The sequence below is a fragment of the Gallinula chloropus genome, assembly GCF_964237585.1.
Source record: "Gallinula chloropus genome assembly, chromosome: 1".
In the NCBI taxonomy this organism is placed as follows: domain Eukaryota; kingdom Metazoa; phylum Chordata; class Aves; order Gruiformes; family Rallidae; genus Gallinula; species Gallinula chloropus.
The window spans coordinates 31,985,379-32,006,663 of record NC_140085.1 but is presented as its reverse complement, the minus strand read 5'-3'; the positions used below and the strand labels follow the sequence as shown (position 1 = coordinate 32,006,663).

The following is a 21,285-nucleotide window of genomic DNA, read 5'->3' as shown; positions in this document are numbered from 1 at the left end:
CTCAAATTGGAGACTTCACTGAAAGCATTGGGGGCATATGTGTAATATCCAAATCTAGTCAGTGGGCATTGAGGTGTAAACTGAATAACAGCTTTCCAAGATAACTTGGTGTATCAGGTTCTAGTTAGTTGAACGAAGGAATTACATGTATAAAAGGGAAACATACAGTGCAAATAATACATGAGTTTAATGTTTTTAACTCATTAATGAAGACTTTCATACATACCGAAGCAATCTTTCTATCTAAAAGACTCTAATAATTTTTTAGGTGTGTTCATCTGCTGTACATCTGAGTTGTACTGCAGCCTTTACCTTAAAATTTCACTAAATTTTTTTTCCTTTTAAACTTCATGTGGTTTAACAGTCAGCAATGACCAGATGTCTTGCCATGGTTACGTATACAATTCAATGTCTGCATATTAGGAAAAGTTTAATTTCATGAGGTTTTTTGCTATACAGTGGAAGGACTTGGGATAGCTTCCTAGGAACAGGCCTAAACTCTCCATAATACACTCATGGTAATGAACTGCCTGCAGTCTGCTAGATGTTAGGGAACCCATTTGTCAGGCTTAGCAGGTGGACAGCAATACAGAAGAAGAAAATTAGTGTGTAATTTCATAGTGTAATTGGTAATGGATCAACTTTGACTTCTAACCTTGTATTTGGCAACAGGCTTGTGCTTTAGCCAGCTGGTATATGATAAATCATCCTTACGATTATATTTTTAACAGAACATCTCATCTAACAGCAGAAGAGGTAGGGATGTGTACTATGATCTGTGACAGTGTCTGCCAAGATCTTCTGCAGAAACCAGTCACGTTCTTAAATTTGTCTGAGCAACTGTAATTCTTGTGTTAACTTTTGTTTTGCAGACACTAAGAATACCTCTTAGTCTGAAATACTCCTGTCCTTCTGAAAGCACATGGAAGCTAGCCGTTTCCTCTCTTCTCAAAGTTCTGTCCATCGGACTACCTGTTGCAAGGCAGCACGCATCTTCTGGAAAATTTGACAGTATGTGGCCAGAGCTAGCAAATACTTTTGAAGACTTTTTATTCACCAAAAGGTAAATGCAATTTCTTCTCTTCTTTTTTGTGGGTTTGTTGTTGTTTGGGGTTTTTTTGTTGTGATTGGGTTTTTTAACTGGAAAATATTTCTAAATAATTTGTTCAGTAAATGTCTTGGTAAAGTTCAGGAAAAATAGCCTTATCTCTAGAGATATTTAATAACTGAAAATTATTTTAGTGAATGAAGAAAAAGAGGTAACCAGTCTGGTTCAAAATTATTTTCCAAAAGTAGAAAAAAAAATCATTCAGAAGGTGAAATGTCAGAGCAAGAAAGAGCTCAACTGGCCTCTGAATACAAGGCGTAGCCTTTCTGACCAGGTCGAGGAATTCTCCTGAGGACATTTACTATAGATGTGATAAAGAGTTACTGACATGTACTGAATGTGTTCCTTACTCATTTTTAACAGAATTACAGCAATATTTTTTTTAGTTAAGATAAACACCATTAACTCATTTCTCTTGAGTTCTGTGTTTAAATGTTCCACTCACTATCAGTTTTGAAAATTATTTCTTGCATTGCTGTTCACTTAGTTATCTTGTGTTAAATATGAATTTGTAAATTGACTGCATGTTAATAATTAACTTTGCTTTGTTTATAATTCATTGTGAAAACTGTAGCTAAATAGTCAGATTTTAAACAGACAGATGCCTAAGTACCTGTGTAATCTCTCAAGAATGGAACACTGTAGGTGTGGATATGTCGAGAAAGTCCAGAAGTGAAGAATAATAATGGTCAGGGACTTGGACAATCTGATCTATTAGTTTGTTCAAACAAAAGAATATATCATTAGGAAGATATGGCAAGTGTTCACAGTATGGTAGAAGATTGCTCCAGTGAAGACTTTTTACTGTCCCTTGAGAATGGGGAAAAATGGATTTCAGGACAGCAAAGATTATCTAGGTTACGTGTTACAGGTCGTGTAGAAGATTACTTAGGATCAGTACAGAATGTCCATCTTCTGTGAGTGTCTGTGGGTAAGCGTCTTTTAGGAGTAGTTTAAGTATATCCAGTAGTGCCTTAGATTAAAGGATGATGTGGAATATGAAAAACTTAATTCCCTGATTTTTCTGTGTGCACTGATTTAATTAAAAGTATCTTTTTAATAGATAAGGGTAGTACGTAGTACCTTCTCTACCGAATACTATTACACTGTGTACGTGAGTGTGTGTGTGGTTTTCCACAGAAATCAGGAACCAAACACAATGTGTATGTACTAATGACAAATGCATAGCAGCTTGCCCAAAACAGATTAAATAAGTACTGATGAAACTTAGACACATCTGTTAGTGAAAATGTTTCTAATAATGAACAGGTTTGGAATTTCATCAGTAAGGTCACATGGCAATCAAATTAAAAACCTTTCTTTTGTTTTTGCATTTACTTTGAAGAAATATCAAATAGGGACCATAAGCTAAAAAAAGCTCATCAAGTCTACATAAAAGACACTTTAATAATGCAAGCCTTTGTTTTGATGCTTCATTGTTTCTATAATCTTTGCGATATCTTGTTTGTTTTTATTTTCAGCTGTGGTTAGTAGTTCTGCTTCCATTCTGAGACAGGCAGTCTAGATCAGTTAACACCTTATAATCAATATCACCTTTGGCTTTACAAAATTAAAACGAAGGTTTTTCAGGTTGTTACAGAAGTATATATGTTCACTTAGAAGTTTCTCTGAGAATAGGTACTGCTATTTTCTGTAATCGAATTATTCCCAAATATCTGCAAAACAGATGAAATTTATCCTTTTCATGTGTTTTTAGCTGACCCAGTCTGGCACTGCTACAGTTTTTGGGTATTAATCATTCAGGGAAGCAAGATTAACACAGATCTTCAACGTAATTCAAGATAATCCACTATCATCTGTGTGACCTTTTAGGCCAAATATATTGTCTGGTTTTGGCACTTACAGGGAGTGATTTATACTTTTCTTGAAAGTTCTTCCAACCATAGACATTCCATCTTAACATGTTGCTTGCTAGAAACATTGGCGTTAATTCTAATAGCTTTTGCCAGCTGTCATGCATGGGTGAATATTCTCTGGAGGTAAAGGAAAAATAGCACTTCGGTAAATATTTATAATGCCCTAAAACTTGTCTGTCTGTGCTTAAGTCTGGCTTTGTCTCTGTAGAGAGGCAAACCGCTCTTATATATACACAAGAGTGTATTCTGTAACTTTACATACAAAATATGTTTTACTGATCAGCATTTTCATCAGAGTTAATCATACAATCACAGACTGGTTTGGGTTGGAAAGGACCTTAAAGATCATCTAGTTTGAACGCTCCCTGCTATGGGCAGGGACACCCTCCACCAGACCAGGCTGCCCAAAGCCCCATCCAACCTGGCCTTGAACACTGCCAGGGAGGGGGCAGCCACAGCTTCTCTGGGCAGCCTGTGCCAGGGCCTCACCACCCTCTTAGAGAAGGTTTAAATCCATTACCCCTTGTCCTAACACTACTTGCCCTTAGAAACAGCCCCTCTCCAGCTTTCCTGTAGGTCCCCTTCAGGTACTGGAACACTGATGTAACCTCTCCCAAAGTCTTCTCTTCTCCAGGCTGAAGAACCCCATCAAAGATGTTCTCAGAAAGTTATATGAAACTTTCTCTCACTAGGAAGCTTTAAGGTTCAGAATAATTTAAAATATTAAAAATAGGCTGGTGGTTTATAGACACATATGGCTGCAGTAGGATAAGTTAGCCTGTTATTATAATTAATGGCCATTATCATTGCTCTTTCCCAGCTCATTAGGAATAGATTAATTTTGCATGTAATTGTATGGATATTGAACGTCTGGTTTGGGGTTGGAGGTTTTTTGCCCCCCTAATATCCTTCTTTTTCTAAATAGCAGTTTGTCTTCCCAAGTGTGTGGTTTTCTGGCTCACTCAGAGCCCTGTCTCAGTAGCTTTACAATAGATATGCATTCTGTTCCCTCTATCTGCTTGAGTCTTGTGGTCCTAAAAAAGTTAAGTCTAAGAAGGGGCATAAGGCAGATGTGTAGTCAGGACAATTGGTAATAACAGTCATTTCTCCTTTTCTTCATCTTGTACCTCTTCCCCACAATGATCCTGAAGAGATGTAAAGAGGGCTCTAGAGATAGCTGTGGGAGTTCCCCACGAGGAGGTAATTCTCTTCTGATTTCTTTTGGTAAGTCTTCCTGTGAAAGGTCCTGTGAAACCAGCCTTGGCAAATAGGGCAACCTGTCCCTTTTGTGTTAACATTTTCTAAGTTGTGTCTTTTTAGTGCACTGTAATTGCAGTATAGTCAGTCTCTTACATTTGTAGTTGTTCCATTTCAAAGTAAATTAAATTCAGATTTTTCAAACTTAATGTGTTCTTTCAATCTGTTTTTCTTTGTTACAGTTCTAATAGAAACAATGTTGTCTTATTCCAGTAATTTGGGAGAATCTATTCACTATTTTGAAAGTAACAGCGAACATTTATCACTGAGTTGAGGTGCATGTCAACCTTCAGATTATAGGATAAGACAATGGGAATGTACTTTCCAACTGTCATTTATTTTAGGCCAGCTCAGTGGTATAAACCCTTTTTTTGAGTCCATGCTCTGGTTTATTTATAGTAACACGTTGTCTTTCTTTAAAAAAAGAAACAACTTTTGCGAGTGTCTGAATCACCCAAATCATTTAACCAAGCCACAGATGAGACGATGAGAGCACCCAATACCCTTAGAGACTTGTAAGCTTGATTTTAGTGATGCTGCTGACCATAACTGTGGCTTACTTTGTGTCAGTCACACCTGGTGGCTTTCAATTTGCTAATAAACCATGCAGGCCAGGTATTGAAGAGCAGCGTGGATTGAAAGGGTTCTGGAGCACAAAGAATTTGGAAAATGGAATTCAGAGACACCCTGTGAGAGGCTATTGGTGAGACAGAGTACCAGCATCGTCTGGGATTTTTACCATTATCCAGCATATTGCCCCTTGACAGGAATGCAGTTAGATGAATTCAGTTAGAACTGAAAACTGACTTTGTGTTGAAATTCTGTACTTTTTACCTAAGTTCTCAGTTTCAAGGAAATGTTTTGTCACAAAGAAACTTTTCTTCCTTCAATCCTGTATACCTTTTCATACTGCACACTGCCCACTGTTTAACGTTCTACACATTCCGTGCTACCTCCTGTCCAGGCTTCACACACAGCTAGGTTGGTAATGTTGTCTTTTTGTATCTGCTCTTTATCCTTAAGCTGACTTAGTATTACTGGGATGGTTCTAAGCATGAAACATCTACATATCCATAAACTTGGTAATGTCTTATTGCGGTCAGTCCTCCTAACAACACAGCTTAGCAGAATTAGCTAGTTTTTCCAATTACCTTTGTTTGTTAATATATCCCAGTGCATACTGTCTTATCTCTGTATGCACATTCTCCAAGTCTCCACCTGTTTGAGGATAGAAAGATAAAACTCTATTTCACTGATGTTCTCCATTTTTAACCAATGTTTTAAATATTTTTTTCCAGTCTGATGTGTTCTTCTAATCACTGTGGTCCTAGAAATCGCCTGTGTAGATAGCCTGACTCACTTCCACCGGTGAAACTGAGCTGGCATTGGTTAGATAAGAGGTCACTGTGCTTAGAAACTTGAAATTAAAGCTCTGTGAATCTCTGTGTTTAAAATAGTGAACATCCGCTGCATGGTCCTGCCTCTTGTGTTTTGGGCAGGAACAGGATTTCAAGCCAGCTAAGGGGCTCTCAGTGAGAGGAGGTACTCATTGATGTTGACAATGTACAAAGCACAGCAGAAATGGTTTCTCTGCAGCTTTCTACATCAAGAAATATCAAATATAGTCAAAAGAAGCCAGGTAAATAAAAAAGGAAAATGTCACTGTCACAGGGAATTAATAACTTCCAAGCAGTGAGTTTCAGCTGGTTTTGTGTTTTGTTTTCAAAGCAAGCTACAGCTGAGGAGGCTCAATAATCTGGATTTTTATTATAAATCAAAATGTCATTTAAAAATTAATTCATTTCATGTAACTTAATTTACACAAAATCGTCTTCTAGTACGAGGCTGGTCTGTTTATTATTTCATATCATTCCTCTTTCCCAGAGGCTTTCATGGAAGCATGTCAAGCCATTAAACAAAATAAAATTCAACAAATGTGTGTGTATATAATTTACAAGAGCAGAAGCCTGTGCTCACATGAGGGAATTAAATCAATACTCTCCAAAAAGATGCTTCATAGCAGAGTGCTGCTGTGCACAGCAGGACTCTGGGTGGCTGTTAGCTCTTTGTGGGGCTGTAAAGCCTTCCCTGGACAGTGGGCAGTGGCTGGGGGCTCTGTACCTTGGAGAGCCTGCACATAGCAGCAGTCTGCATCACACTGCCTCATATCTCCCGCAGTGCAGTTTGGCTGTGCTGCATCAGACCAGCAAAGCCCATAGATAGATGTTATGTGTAGACACCTTATAAAAACCTGTTTACTGAGGAGTAATTTGCTACATGAATGAGTACGTAGCACAGTCTGTAGCGTCTATGGCAGATCAGATGTGGATGACTGGTCAGAAAGGTCTTAACACATCTTTAAAGTACAACTCAGCTTAGAAAGTCAGTTGTAAGTTGGGAAGTGTCAGAGTGAAAGCTTCCCGTGTATTTCAACATGACCCACAGTTGTATGCATCATAATCACTTACATTACTGTTTAAAGGTTTTGCATAGTTAACTTCTTTGTGTGTTGCAAAAGGTACTGACAGAACAGCTACTTAATATTTGTTTTTATTCGTGGTTCCAACATGTAACTCCAAACTTCCAACTGCCTAACACAAAACCCAGTACCAAATGCAATGTTTTGTATTTTCTATGGGTGTTTTTCCCTAGTCTTACCCTTAACACTTGAGTGTTTCACAGACAGTGGTGAAGTTATCTACATAAAGTCCCTTTGAGGAAGGGAGATACACTTGTTTTTCAAGCAGAAACATTAGTACATGCTATCATAATTGTCAGAACTGGAAATCAACTGTAGGTGTGCAGACTGAACTTCAGGTGTCTTATGCTAAATGCCCAGAAGATGGGGAAAAAAGCTTTTCTTGGAAAAAAAAAAATTGCATTGGTCAGCATCATACAGGAACACTGGGGCAGGGAGAAAAACCCCAAACAAACAAAACACAAACCTGTTAGCTAAGCTAACCAGATTTGAATGAGATTTTGACACCTCTAAAGTTCTTAAACCTTTCATTAAAATTGGCAGTGGGATGGAGAAGACAGGCCCAAACATGAGTACCCTTATGAGGGCAAGGCTGGCACAGGTCCACAGTCGTATATTTGGCAGCTGCCCTACCAGGGAGCGTGTGCTTAGCTCTGAACTACCCACCACATGTCTCTTGTTTCCTGGGGAGGCACATGGAGTGGTGAGGGAGTTTGGAAATAAGCCAAAAGATGCCAGTCTGCTTGTCACTACAATACCTCACCAATTCCACTGCTACGGAACAGCTTGCTGCTTTGTTCAGTCCAGAGCTCTGTTTTCCTTGCATCTGCCTATTCTGCCATAAATTAGGCAGGGAATGCTGTGGCAGATTGACCTCATCATTTTCCTTCCTTCTGAGCAGTGACTGTCCTCTGTACTTAATCAGATGGAGAAAAATAAAAAAAAAAACCCATAGTCTAATGTAAGATTCATCATAACACACAAGCATATGTAAGGCACGAGACAATCTTAATTCCAATATTTCTAACCATTCCTTTCAAGTGGTCAAATTTCAAAACTGTTCCTCATCTTGAAGATGTTACATTGTTATTTTTAAAAGACAAAAAATAAAATTATGGGGAGAGAATTTAATACATGAAATTATATTGAGCTTTCACAGTACCTTATCCCTCATTTTTGTTGTTAATCCTACTAGTTGTTCCATTAAATCCAGTAACAGGTTACCTTCAGGGCAAATCAGACACCGTGGAGCAGCTGAACATGCAATCCACTGGGTTTCACAACTGCCTTTGAATTTCAGAGGTAGGCCTGAGGATTCCAACGTCTGCTCTATGTCTGAAAGACGAGAACAGTGTAACTAGGTCACAACAGACACACCTCTAGACCTATCTGCTGTTTCTGTTGGATTAGCAGGATACCCGAGGAAGAGTGCAAGGTGACCATACAGTGATATCTTCATGATATGCTCCTTCAGCCTCCCACTTCACATAGCTGAGAAATTTCTTGTACCATGGGTTGTCATTGCCTCATAATCGATTTATCCTCTCATCATTTTGCTCTGTTGAATCTGTGTGGGTTTTTATCAGGCAGTACTATGCATACGGGATTATAAGCAAGGTATTTCGGAGTTATTGTGTGAAGTACCTTCTTTGATTCCTCCAGCCCCCAAAGTGCAGTAGAAGCAGATCTGTAATGCACAAGAGTTTATGATGAGGACCCATCACATGCAAAGTGCTCACTTTAAGTGGTTTTTACTTTTCAGAGTAACTCTAGTCTGGCTTCCTGTCATGGAAGCGTCTATGAGGGCTTGGAGTACATTTTTTTTGTTGGGTTTCATTGAAAATTAATCCAGTTCTGTGCACTATAAACTAGACATAAACCAAGATGTATAAACGAGGGTGTCTAGAAGTTTAACTTGAAAAGCACATGTCTGATCCAAACTAAACCACTGATGTAGGCACAGTAGTTGATTGCTGTCTGAGTAGGAGGCCTTGAGGAATTTGGCCCCATAACTCCACAGAAGCATAATCCAGCAAAGGAAGTGAATCTGAATTCCCTGAATGGCTAGTCCGGTAAGTACTAGGAAGGACTCAGTAAATGAGAAACAACTTCACCAGAGAAAACTGTATGACTGATGGTGGGCATTTAATTTCCAAGAAAATTATACAAGATTTCCAAATTCATTAGCAGGTAAGGTAGGATCTTGTAAAGTATTGGTAATTTTCTTGATTGAATCACTTCTGGACATTTCATCTTTAAATGAAGTTTTATATACAACAGAAGTACTGCAGAATAATTTTGAATTTCTTCAAAAGTATTGTTTGTTAAATGAGTTTGTCTCTTCATAAAACCAGTTAAGAATGAGAACAAACACATCATTTCAGTTACCAAGGAAAAAGACAAAATGATGTCCCGTTGATGAAAAGTGTGTTTCATTAATGCAAAAGAAAACGTTATGTTCAAATTAAGTTGTTTACACACATACTGCTGTAAATCAAGTCTTTAATCTTGCATAGGTGAGACTAAAGCTAACATGTAATAAACTCTGATCCCCTGATGAGTCCCCTTCGCAGACTTGTCTAAACAGATACGTGTTCTGTCAGTTGTAACCCTTCAGTTTTAGTGTTTCACTCCTTTTTTTTTTTTCCTTTGAATAATTATTATAATTATTCATGAGGTTTTATTCTAAAATAAACTTGTTGCATGCAGGAACTTTAATCATAATGCGTTTTCCCATGCTTACCATCTTACACACATGCCGTTAGAAGTGTAACGCAGTGTGTTTATTTTCAGCACACCTCCTGATAATCTCTCCATTCAAGAATTTCAGAAGAATGAGAGTATTGATGTTGAGGTAAGGAGACTACAAGAAATACACAGTTGAATGTAACAGGACAGTGACACTGCCTGATTTGCATTTAGTTCCGAAATAATTTCGTGAGAAGTTCCTCATTATTTTCTCTGTGCTACCGTTCTCCTTTCTGAAAACAAGACAGGGAATTCACAGGCTTTGGGATTCATCTGCTGCAGTTGTGCAAAAAGAAGGAAAGCAGCAGGACAAAACCTACTTCTTGTCCACTCGTGTTCAAAGCTAAACCAGAATGGGTTTCTGCCTCTATCCCATTACCCCATTCTTACTTATTATGTTATTGGCAAGCAATTACACAGGTAATTGTAAACCCTGGAGGAAGCTGACAATTAAACCTAAAGTGAGTGCTTTCAGTGTTGAGGGGGAGCACGCAGTCAGCAATGACACTGTTGCCCTCCAGATGTGTTCACAGTACTGAAAAGGTTGTGCGTAAATGAAGAAGTGAAGTCATGGAGACTGCTGTAATTGTAAAAGAGATCCTTGGTTGGATATGGTCAAAGAAAATGAAGATGATTGGAACGAAGAGGGGCTAGTCCCCTGTCACTCCGGGACAAAGAGATGTGGCTGACCAGGAATTAGGGAAAAGACCAGGGAAAAGGAGCTGCAGAGAAGGCATGGAAATATCTGTGGGTTTGATCGCGTGTCACCTCTACAAAGTGGCAGCTGGCACACAAAGCTTCATGGAGGAAAAGTGGGAGAGGTTCTGTCTGCAGTGAGCAGAACTCTGAGATCTAATGCATTAATTTGTGGAGATGTAAACCCCCTTTGTTCCTGAATGGGAGCATGGAGATCAAGGATAGAAAGTGCTTCAGTTAATGTGCATTGCCATAAGCTGTTGTAGATAATTATTTCACACTGTAAGCATGTGCTGTATGGGTTAACGTCTTAATGAGGATACTGGGTTGAACGAGAGGGGGCTTCCTAATGTTAGATGTCCTCTTTGTAAAACCGTAACTTTGATTTGAAGAATATATTTCAAATGTCAGTGGAAATCTGAGTGATAACTGCTAACTGCTTCAGAAACTCTGACAAAAGCTGGGGGGCGGGGTGTGTGCAGTTTATCTCAAGTTTAATATTACATGCAAGACACACATGTCCACAATTTTTGGACATATGTGAAATTTCCAAAATCAGTGGAAGACTTTTTGAAGTTTCCTTAGGCATGTGTCTCTTGTTTAATGCTTGCCTTCTTCATACTAGAATTACAACTTCAATATTCAGAACATCAATATAAATGTATCTAATTTATTTTAGGTGGTGCAGCTCATCAGCACAGAGATCCTGCCATATGCTAATTTTATTCCAAAGGAATTTGTTGGTCAGATAATGACTATGCTCAATAAAGGCTCGATACATTCTCAGTCGTCCTCTTTTACAGGTATGGTACCTGAATGACACAAGATATGGTGTTTAAGTTTGCTATAAAGTAATGAAAATATTGTGAATGCTTATTCTTTTAAAGAGTTGGAAGTTCCATGACATGCATTCAGTATAGACTGTTTGACAGACAGCTTGTTTTTATACAGGATATTTTATTTCATGGACGGTGCTGAACACTCCTAGCAATTTAAAAAAATAACTCTTTCCTTATCTCTTGTTAAGTATCATCTATAATATTGTGTTATTTATACCTTCTGCATCGATTGTATTGCATTGCACCGGGTGAGAGAGTTCTAACAACAATTCCAAACAGTTTTAAGACGAGACAGGATGCGTTGCACATTTTATCTTTTAACTGTTGTGTTTGCTGCACAGTCACCTTTCTTTTTAGAATGTATTCTTAGTATTTGTTCTTACTACTGATAATTGTTAATGCTAGAGGAGCAATAATTAGAATCCATGTTTAAATACCACGTTTTACTTTGACAGAAGCCGAAATAGATATCCGAATGAGAGAGGAGTTTTCTAAGGTGTGTTTTGAAACACTGCTCCAGTTTTCATTCAGTAATAAAGTCACAACCCCTCAGGAGGGCTACATCTCTAGAATGGCACTTTCTGTGCTGTTGAAAAGGTCACAGGATGTATTGCATCGCTATATAGAAGATGAGAGATTGAGTGGCAAATGTCCTCTTCCACGGTATGTACATTGCCTTTAGGAAATGAAAGGTATTACCAGTTCTTTATGAGAAGAAAGTTGCATTCAAAATATCACTCAACCATTAAAAAAACATTGTGGGGGAGGGGGAGTGGGGTGTTGGAAACTTAAAGCCAGGGAAATGTTTCTGGGGAAGACATTTCAAAGGAAAGGTTGATGCTTTTTTTGTTGTTGTTGAAAAAGCTTGAAATAATAATGGTCATATGGGGTTACATAGACAACAGGTATGTGACTTAGTAACAGAAACTTAATAATGGGAACAGTGGTTCTGATGTTTGTAACAGTATTTCTGAGATCTGATTTCCCGTTATTGACTGTAGAGTTAGGTATAGTTTCTAAACTGAGAAGTGTAGAGTCTCCTTGGGAAGAAGTAAAAACATTGTGAATTATTACTGAAGTAATTTTTCTTGAAACAGAAAAAATGACCACAGTACCAGGAGATCCTTTAAAATAGAACTTAAGTATCACTAAACTTTTGAAGGCTTTCATAAGCAATTAATTTTTTTCATGTTACAGTTAATCATATACATGAGTATTTTCTAATTGAGATGTGTATGCTCTTACTGTTTCCATTAAGATATCCTAGCTCAGACAACAGCAGTGATGGTGGAAAGTTAAAGTGATAATCTTGAAAGAGCCTTTTTTTTTGTAGGCTTTGTTGCAGCTGTTTCCATTACATGTTTGGGGTTTTCTTTAATGTTGTATAAGTTTCAAAGAAAAAAAATGTGTTATTGAGAAAAAATGAGTAGTTGACTGTTTCCATTTTTTCCTTTGTAGGCAACAAGTAACAGAAATCATATTTGTTTTAAAAGCAGTCAGTACTCTCATAGATTCACTTAAAAAAACTCAACCTGAAAATGGTAAGTTATTGTTTTAACAACATGGTTCTAAACAAGGTAATATCTGCCACAAATTGATATTTGTTCTTTCTTCTGCTGATTTTCACACAAACATGAAAGAAAAATGTAATATTTGGTATTTTGTAATTCTGTGTATATGTAGGTGGCAGGCAGACTGAAGAAAACCCTAAAACAATAATAAAGGCCATGCATATTTAAAAATTCTGTTATTTTTATGTGTGTGTAGCCTTGGTAGAGCTTTTTTGTTCTCATGATGCCACTGCAGGTTGCTGTGGATCACGTTCCCATAGGTGCACTCTGCAGTTAAAGGGGTACACAAGTAAAACAGATTGTTAGACACTTAAACTTGCAGTCTTGCCTTCCCTCTCTTTCTGCTCTGGTATCTCCCACTCCCTGTACTCAGAAAGATGCCCAACTAAATAGCTGACATGTATCTGAAGGGCTGAATTAGAGGGGAGACCTCAGCTTCATTTATAATCAGGCGCCCCATTCTTCCTGTTAGCTGCACCTACTGTATGCTTAGAGAGTCCCCACTAGAAAACTTAGCCAGGAGTTTGAGTTAAACCATCAGTATTGGACTCTGTAGCTGTGACAGGATTGCATGTATGCCACTTCCCTCTACCTCCCTGCTTCTGATGTCATGCAGAACAGAAAAAAACTTAGTCAGTCCTGAAACAAACCAGCCTTTCTAGAAAGACACAGGTGGGAGGGTTTCCCAAAGGAGGCAGCATCTCACTTGCAGCCTCATTGAGCAGCCAGGTTTATGATACTGAGAGCAGAACTATGCCAGGGTACACAAAGGCTTTTGGTGAGCCCTGAAGTGCTGCTTGGTGTGGGAAATCTACCTCTCTTAGTGGGGTAGAGTTGCCAACTCAGCTGGACTGCTCCCCACATCCCTCTTCCTGCACAGAGAAAGTCTTGATCTGGTCCATATGTAGCAGTGACTGCCAAACCTCCTGCATTCTGTCTTATGAGGAGAACCACTGGACAAAGCAGAGAATCACTTTACTCCTATTTCTTCCAGCTTCTCATAATTTTATTTCTTTAAGAAAACAATAAATGATGCCTGGAATTGGGGTTTTGCTCTCTTTTGAAAACAAAGCTGAACCAGAGATAGGTAAAGAAGTGGCATAATAACTAATATTCACACTACCATATTTAATTTTAGTTGTTGGACTAACAAACTTTACCATGGATATTTTTGAGTCTTGGTCCAGTGCTGCTCCTTCTGCTTTCTATAACTCTTGTATTCTGGAATGATTTGAAATTAATAAAGGACTCATTGCTGACAAATTTCCAACAGTGAAATCTGCATCCAGTTGAATTCTGTGTCAATAGCTGTGAAAAGCAGGCACAAAATATGTGTGTGTGTGTGTTATGGTCTTAATAAAAGTAGTATCTTCAGTTTGTCAGTTTTTCATCCAGAAAGCACAGGGAACAACTCCTGTGTAGGACCACAGGTGTGTAGCGCCACGTTACAGGTACCCCATCTGGCAACCAGTTGCTGCCACAAAAGTGTGGGTGTCCTGCAAAAATCCTTCTTTGCCTCTGAGGGTGCTGCACAGATGTTGCTGCGGCTGTATAGCACTATAGATACCTATGCTTAGGCACCTGAACGTGCCCCTGTTTATACAGGTATTGCAAAACATCTGGGCAGGAGTCAGTGATTCAGCCTGTTCTGTTCTTCATTGCAGTTGATGCCAACACATGGGCGCAAGTTATTGCCTTGTACCCGACTTTAGTAGAATGTATCACCTGCTCGTCCTCAGAAGTGTGCTCTGCTCTGAAAGAGGCTCTCGTGCCCTTTAAGGACTTCATGCATCCACCAGCATCCAAGGTACAGAACGGAGAGTCTTGACCCTGTAAAACTTTTTTTTTTAATTATTTTTGAAGGAAAAAAAAAAGTATCCAAAAATGTTTGTTCCTGGGTGAAGTTTCTCTGAGGAGATCTCTTGTGACTAGTACTTTGGCAGCCAGGGCTGACTGCCTTTTAACTGTACTAACAGGAGCTCGGTAATTGGTGAATACAGGCTATATCTCAGAAGGTTCCAGCGTGGGTAGCAGTGCAAACCTTTAATAAATTTAACTGAATAGTTGGAATCGTTTATAATCTAATGTACTTGCTACAGTATCTTGAAGTGGTGATTGAAAAGTGGGCTTATGTACAGCTTGTTGTGTATGTGTTAATGATGTAATTAAAAATATTTCAATTCAGTCAGATTTATTAGGCTGGTGTTTTGCACCCTTTTTTTGAAGTACGAATTGTACTAAAATTTTATGCAAGATGGTACTGTAACATTCCATATATCTGTAACCAGCCTTTGTAAACAAAGGGAACTGATATACTTGTGTGTATAATAAATGGTACAGTTCTGTATAAAATAGTTGCATTTATTATTTAAATTCTTTTAAAATATTGATAATGTTAAATGCTTGAAAATGTATTTATTATGAATAAGTTGTATGCCTGCGTTTTTACTTACATTTTGCCTTCTAAATTGCCAGATATGCTCATTCATATCTGATCATGTTTAGTTTTTGCTTAATTGAATGTATCTTCTCTGCGGCCACCGGGCATCTAACAAAGGGTCATACAACAAAAGACTGCAGCAAGCAGTCAGTAGTCTGCAGATCTCAAGGTAGTTGACCTGAAGTAAGCTGGAATATGCAGAAATCCACTGTAGCACTTCAACACTACCATACCTCACTTCATAATATATTTGTTTCAAGATGTTTGTTCTACTCAACTCTGCTTTTTGTAGCTGCAGCCTTGCTAAAAAAAAAAAAACCAAAACACAACAACAAACCTATTTGAGGGTTGTTAGCCTTTTTTGACCTTCTTGGCAGGTGTCACAGTCTTTGAATCGTGACCCAAGAAAGGTGGTTTCAGATATCTGAAATACTTGGCTGTAATAATTTGTTCAATAATTTTAAGTGCTTTGTTTTGTACTGTCTTTTCAACCCAAACAAATTGTTCTAATCTTTTAATTATAAACTCTGTCTGATATAAAACCATGAAAAGTGTATTTTTGAAGATAGTTACTGATTTAGAAGTGCAGTAAAATTTGTCATGAAGTAAAATGAATTGGTTTCACATAATATACAATTGAAGCAAAACACTTTTAACAGTATTGTTTTTAAAGTTTGCGACTTAAGACTTAAACTCTTCATTAGTTATGATTTCAATAATGTTTCACCTGTAGTCATATATTTTTAACCTGTGATGCAAAAGCACAAAGGCCAAATGTAAAAGGAGGACAAAAAAAAAAGAGGAGACAGGTGCCTTTCAGAATTTCAGAGCTTACATTTAGGTTTTTGTTTCTTCAAGTCTTTTGTAGATATTAAAAGAAATCATAATGCATAAGAAATTGTATTCTATCTGTTTGTTTTACACTTTCCTGGCTAATGGACGTTGATTGGTACATGTGAATAGCTGTGGAAGATGCAGGAGCTTCAAGTTGAAGTTGATGACCTGGACAAGTTAAAAATACCATGCATGAGCAGCACTGCACAAGCACAACTTTGAACAGCTGGCTCCCATAAGGCTGCAGTTTATGGTCCTCTTTTAAAAGGTTTCTGTTTCAAAGTACAGTCAATATTAAAGAGGCTTCAAGATCTTGCACATTTCTCTGTGACCAAAGTTGCAGGAACTTAATCGTCAAGCATGAATAGTTTTTACAGATCACACAGTTTATATGAAGGAAACAAATGCTTTACATTAATGGGTTTATATCAAAACAGCTTCTCTGAAGGAGCCCATCCAGTATAACGCAGCACTGAGTCCCACATACGGATAACAATATTACCCGTAATCTGAAAGGGAAAACCTGGCAACTGCTCTTGTAATTAGTGGGAGATAAGTCAAGGTCTGTGAGGTCATTAAAGAAACAGAGTGTAGGACAGGGAAGAAGGGTATTAATTTGGTTTATAATAGATTATCTTAACAGGATTTCTGGAAAGAGAAGTGCAAGCCAAACTCTGGGTGAGTTTGTTTATCAGTGATAATACAGATGCATTCGTTCCAGTGAAGCAAACCTGCAGGTTTTTCTGTATTGTAAAAAGCAGGTGTGTAGGTCTTTCCTGACTCTAGACCTTAGAATACTTACTTTACTACCTATAGACATTGATCTTCAAAAGGTTTTGAAATAAACTACCAAAGAGCCGATTTTCCTTCCTTTCCTCTTAACCACAAAATTAATATCTGTGCTATTTGAGGCATGTTTTGGATGTGCAAGCTGAGGCTGACCATATTCAAATTGCTTTCTTGTCCTTCATATAGTTTGAGAACTAAAACCAAAGCTACTTTAGTTTAGAAGAGATTTGTTCATTACTTTTGTCTGTGAATAAGAACTACTCCCTTTACTCTTACCTCCCTATGCCCTCTTGTCCGGCAGTCAAAACTTGAAGTACCATTTTTTCTATTTGTACTTTTTGCTAAATATTCTTAGGGTTTCTTTGATGCAAAGTTTTTAATATTTAAATGTTGCATTTTTACGTGTTTCCAGCAAGGTAAATCTTGTTCCTGAGGAAATTTAATTTTACATTACCTATTGAGTAGACCCATGTCCAAGTTCTTTTCAAGTCTGTAGGGTTGCGTAGTCATGAGAAGTAAAACACGTGGACGTTTTCAGGATGAGGGTCTGCAATGTGTCACTGAAATCAGACAGAAAAGGGGTACAGAAACATGTCAGCTGGAAGTTAGAAGATAATTGCTTATTGAATGTCATGACTATCTTCACGTTTTCCTTTTTACTTCTCCCTAACTTTAAAAAAAAACCTGGATTGAGAATCCAAAGAGAAAATGTGAGGGTCTTACAGATTATTAGGAGGCTCATACCAAGATTTTGGAGTACTTGGGAAAACTTGCAAGTTTCCATGCCTTAATGCACACAAGGATTTAAATTACATAATAACTCTGATTTAAGAAAAAGGACCAGCTGCCTCAAGCTGGGAACTTCTTATTAAAAAGTCTTACTCTTTGAAGGGAATCTACAGTAGTTGTTTATCATCAGAGATGCTTTATCAAACTGGATATCCGTTCTGTTCCCTTGTGCGTGTGCCTGCTTCCCTCCCTGTTTTAGTGGTGAACTGTGGAATATTACTGGACATTAAGCCACATGAAATACATGGTCACTGTTAGTTATTTACAAGAGCAAGTAGGCATGTGTCTGAGGTTCGAGGAGCTCACCGTCACGTTCTGCTGATCTCTGGGTTTTTCTCCCCCAGGTCTAGTTGTTTCTTCTTGCCAAACAGCAATCCTCCTTACAGCTGGCCTTGAACTCTTCAGGCAAGATACTTTTAGTGAGGTTAATGCCTTTCTTTCCCTCAGCACATGGCAAATATAAGTACCTAGTCATCCATTTATTCTACAGAAATTCCTTTAGATGTTCAGGATACTGCTGTTCTTGGGGGAAGAAAACCCAACTTGTGTTTTCCTCGTGTGCTTCTGTACAGCTCAGTTCTGTGCCATTCGCTTGTTGTTTACCTTAGCTTGCTGCTCACAACCTATGTGGGGAAGCATCTTCTACAACATCTTCCAAATTACTGTTGGCAGAAATGCCTCTAATTTCCAGGCTTGCAGAAATTCCAGAAAATAAAATATACTATATGTATTTTCTGTTCATCTGTTCTGATCTTTCATTCTGTCGCTACTCTCCCTGTCACTTTTCAAGGGGTAAGGGGAACATCACAAAATGCTATTGTTTGTGTACTTGTACATAGTGTTGTGAAGTTGCCTATGAAAATGTGACTTGTGTGGTACCACTTAGTAACATTTTTCTATCCCCTTTAGCATAGTGAACTGAGATAGCGTTGCTTTAAGTGTTGTCAGGAATGTATTCCATGGTAATACAGAGTGCTCCATTATGAGCCTGGTTTGGGAGAAACCCACTCTCTCTTAATGATTAGTGTTTGCACATGCAGGTGAGATTCATAGTTTTCATCTCTAGCATCTTTGAGGTAAAAACGCTTAGGTAGGGATGTAAACTGTTTGAGGCCTCACTGAGTCTTGCAGCTTACTAAATAACGCTATTAGAAGGCTAACAGGATATGGACAGTTCTTCCTGACTGCAGGTTATGAATAAATTTAGTGAGTAAGGCCTGTGCAGTATTTAGTTTCTCAAGCCTCAGGAATAAGCTCAAACAGGAAGCTTCAGTAGGACTTGTGCACCAGCAAGGCACACTTTCTGGATAAGAATGTTTTCCTTATGTGAAGGTCACATCATAATTTAAGAGCTCATCAAATGTTGTAGTATCTGACTACTGTCTAATTTAGGACAAGGTTACATCTATAGGAGCCAGAGTGAATATATCAGCTGCAAGTGAGGGGAAAAAAAACCTGGTGGTTTAAGACAACTTGTGTAAGAAATATAGCGAAATAAAATATTTGTGATTCTTAGGGTGGAGAGAGAACATGAAAATAAAAATCAGTGAACTCCAAAAAGGCAGACTTCAGAGAAATTCATAGGTAAGATCTCTCAGAAGACAGGTCTGAGGTAAGAGGAGAATTGGGGCGATAAGACTGAAGGATGTCCCAGTGCAAGGAAGGAGAGGAGCTGTGTTAAGAGACCAACTCAGTGAAAAGAGCAACTTCCTGGACTTCAAACTCAAGGAGGGGAGGCCTGCAGAAGGTGGAAATTCACGTGTTAAGAGGGGGAATGAAAATTGATGAGATACAGCTGTCAACTGTCAGAAAATAAATACACAAGTAGTAAAAGATTTGTGCTAACAAAAGTGCTGACTACTTAAAAGAGAATGCCTGTTGACATAGCGAGTGATGATGTGTTTGGTTCAGATTTGCAGTTTGTGTTGAATTTTTTTGGTTTATTGTAATCATGACTGATCCAAAAAGTCAAAATACAACTGCTAGTGGGTTGCTCATGCAGTTGATTTGAGTGACAAATATTGAAGAAGCTTACCTAGAAAAAGGAAAACAGGATAGAAAATAGTTACATATTGGCAAATTGACTGGACTTGTAGAATTTGTTCCTGGTATTTAAAGAACTAATCTAAGGAACTTCTGCATTTGTAAGGTCATCTTTGGCAACTCATGTAAAATGAGAGGTATACCAGATGACTGGAAAAAAGCTAAAACAGGGCTTTAACTTTTTAAGGACAAAATGGAGGAAAAGATGGAAATTATAGATCAACTGGCCTGCTATTGTTTCTTGTTTCTTTTCCTGACAAAATTAAAATCAGTTGCTAGCGTCAGCAAGATACCCATGATGTGTAACAACTGACAAGTATTTGCTATGTTTAAGTCACATAAACCCTAATTTCTTTATCTGCAAAAGTAATAGATCTTGTGGATGGAGATGAGAACTAGTTGCTAAATCTAGAATTGTTAGTAAGGCTTTGGACACTGTTTCACATGACTCATAAGCCAACCAGGGAAACCAAGTCTACCCAAGCAGACAGGACCCCAAAAGCAAGTATGAGTTGATCAGAGTTGTGCCAATTGGGATTCTATGTGTGGCTTCTCTGAATACAATGTAAGGATAAGAGATCATGCTTGCTAAACTGGTAGCAAATGGACAGATAAACAAGTGTGCTAGAAAACAGGATTATAACTCAACATCTCATTTGGCAAAACAGTCTCCCAAAAACCAGGATGCAATTCATCAACATAGCTGCAAGATGCTGCTGTTAAGCAGCAGTCAGCTTTTTCCATTTTAATTTTGCCAGCTTGCTTGAATAGGAGACTTGAATTTTGAAACAGTTTTGATGGTTTTCCTTGGAAAATTGCTCCAGTGTTAAAATGGCTGTCCGTGCAAACAGCTGTCATTAACACCATCAAGAGCTAGATCTGAAAACATGTTTTTCATCGTTTTTTAATAATAGAGTATAAAACAAGTATTCACATCTTATAAGCAATTGGAAAAAAATTGTATCAACTTTTAAAGTGGATACATTTCTGTATGCAATTCATGATTTTATAACACTTAATCTATACAGTGATTATGCATTGTTTATAAAATGTCCAGATAAAACTTTTATTTACATAAATATTCTTTTTTCAGTTATGCATCAAATATCTGATCTCTACTTGCCCTTTTTCAAAAGATTTCTACCAACAATGTATGTTACATCTTAAAGAACTGAGGTGTGTATTACAGACAGGATGGAGTTCTTGCAGTAAAAATAGTACTAGGTGGCACTACCAGCAGGGGTTTTGCATTGCACTGAGGAATGCATCAAATGGAATTACCATGCATTAGTTACCACCCAGCTGAGGATTCAGAATGCAATAGTGCTTATGTCCTAAGAGTTAGACAGTAACAGGCTAAAAACTTATCTCTGTATTTGAAGTCCTTATTTAAGCTTTTATGTCTTGATTATGAAGCAGATTTGATAAAAAGGATATCTGTGTGTTTGGTGTGTTAACTGCAGCGTTTTATAGCAAGAGATGAGTGTTCATTGCACAAGGTTCCTTTATAATCTGTGTTTAGAGGAGTTCTCAGATAAGCATATCACACTCATTTTAACAATAAGCTTTTCTCTCATCTTACCATGTTTATTCTCACTGGTGGTCCACATGCCTACATTAAGAACTTCGTAAGGAATCTCTTTTTTAGCACTGTAATTCTCTCTTCACCTGAAGCGTGTTCCTTATGGAAAGGACGGGTAAATACAGCTTCCATCTACTACTTCAATCAAAAACGCTGCAATGTTGAAACACACTCAAAGGCCTTGGTCCATCCTGCCTGTCAGTTTAATGCTGCTGAGGGGTTTTGGGCCTTGT

General features: G+C 38.0%; 1 protein-coding gene across 3 annotated transcripts in view; it reads left to right on the top strand.

Moving 5' to 3' along the window:
• The window catches only part of MON2 (MON2 homolog, regulator of endosome-to-Golgi trafficking), a gene marked incomplete at both ends in the record, with an annotated part of 75,174 nt that extends 60,094 nt beyond the window's left edge, over window positions 1–15,080 (top strand). For 2 of the 3 annotated variants that reach the window (XM_084268055.1, XM_084268053.1), the window contains 6 exons: window positions 873–1,063; window positions 9,515–9,575; window positions 10,845–10,968; window positions 11,460–11,667; window positions 12,463–12,545; window positions 14,240–14,907. In XM_084268055.1, the coding sequence (XP_084124181.1) occupies window positions 873–1,063; window positions 9,515–9,575; window positions 10,845–10,968; window positions 11,460–11,667; window positions 12,463–12,545; window positions 14,240–14,403 (831 nt within the window). Of the gene's footprint in view, window positions 1–872; window positions 1,064–9,514; window positions 9,576–10,844; window positions 10,969–11,459; window positions 11,668–12,462; window positions 12,546–14,239; window positions 14,908–15,050 lie in introns of those variants that run through there. The other variant, XM_084268054.1, reaches the window with a different exon arrangement.
• Window positions 15,081–21,285: the final 6,205 nt, after the last annotated feature.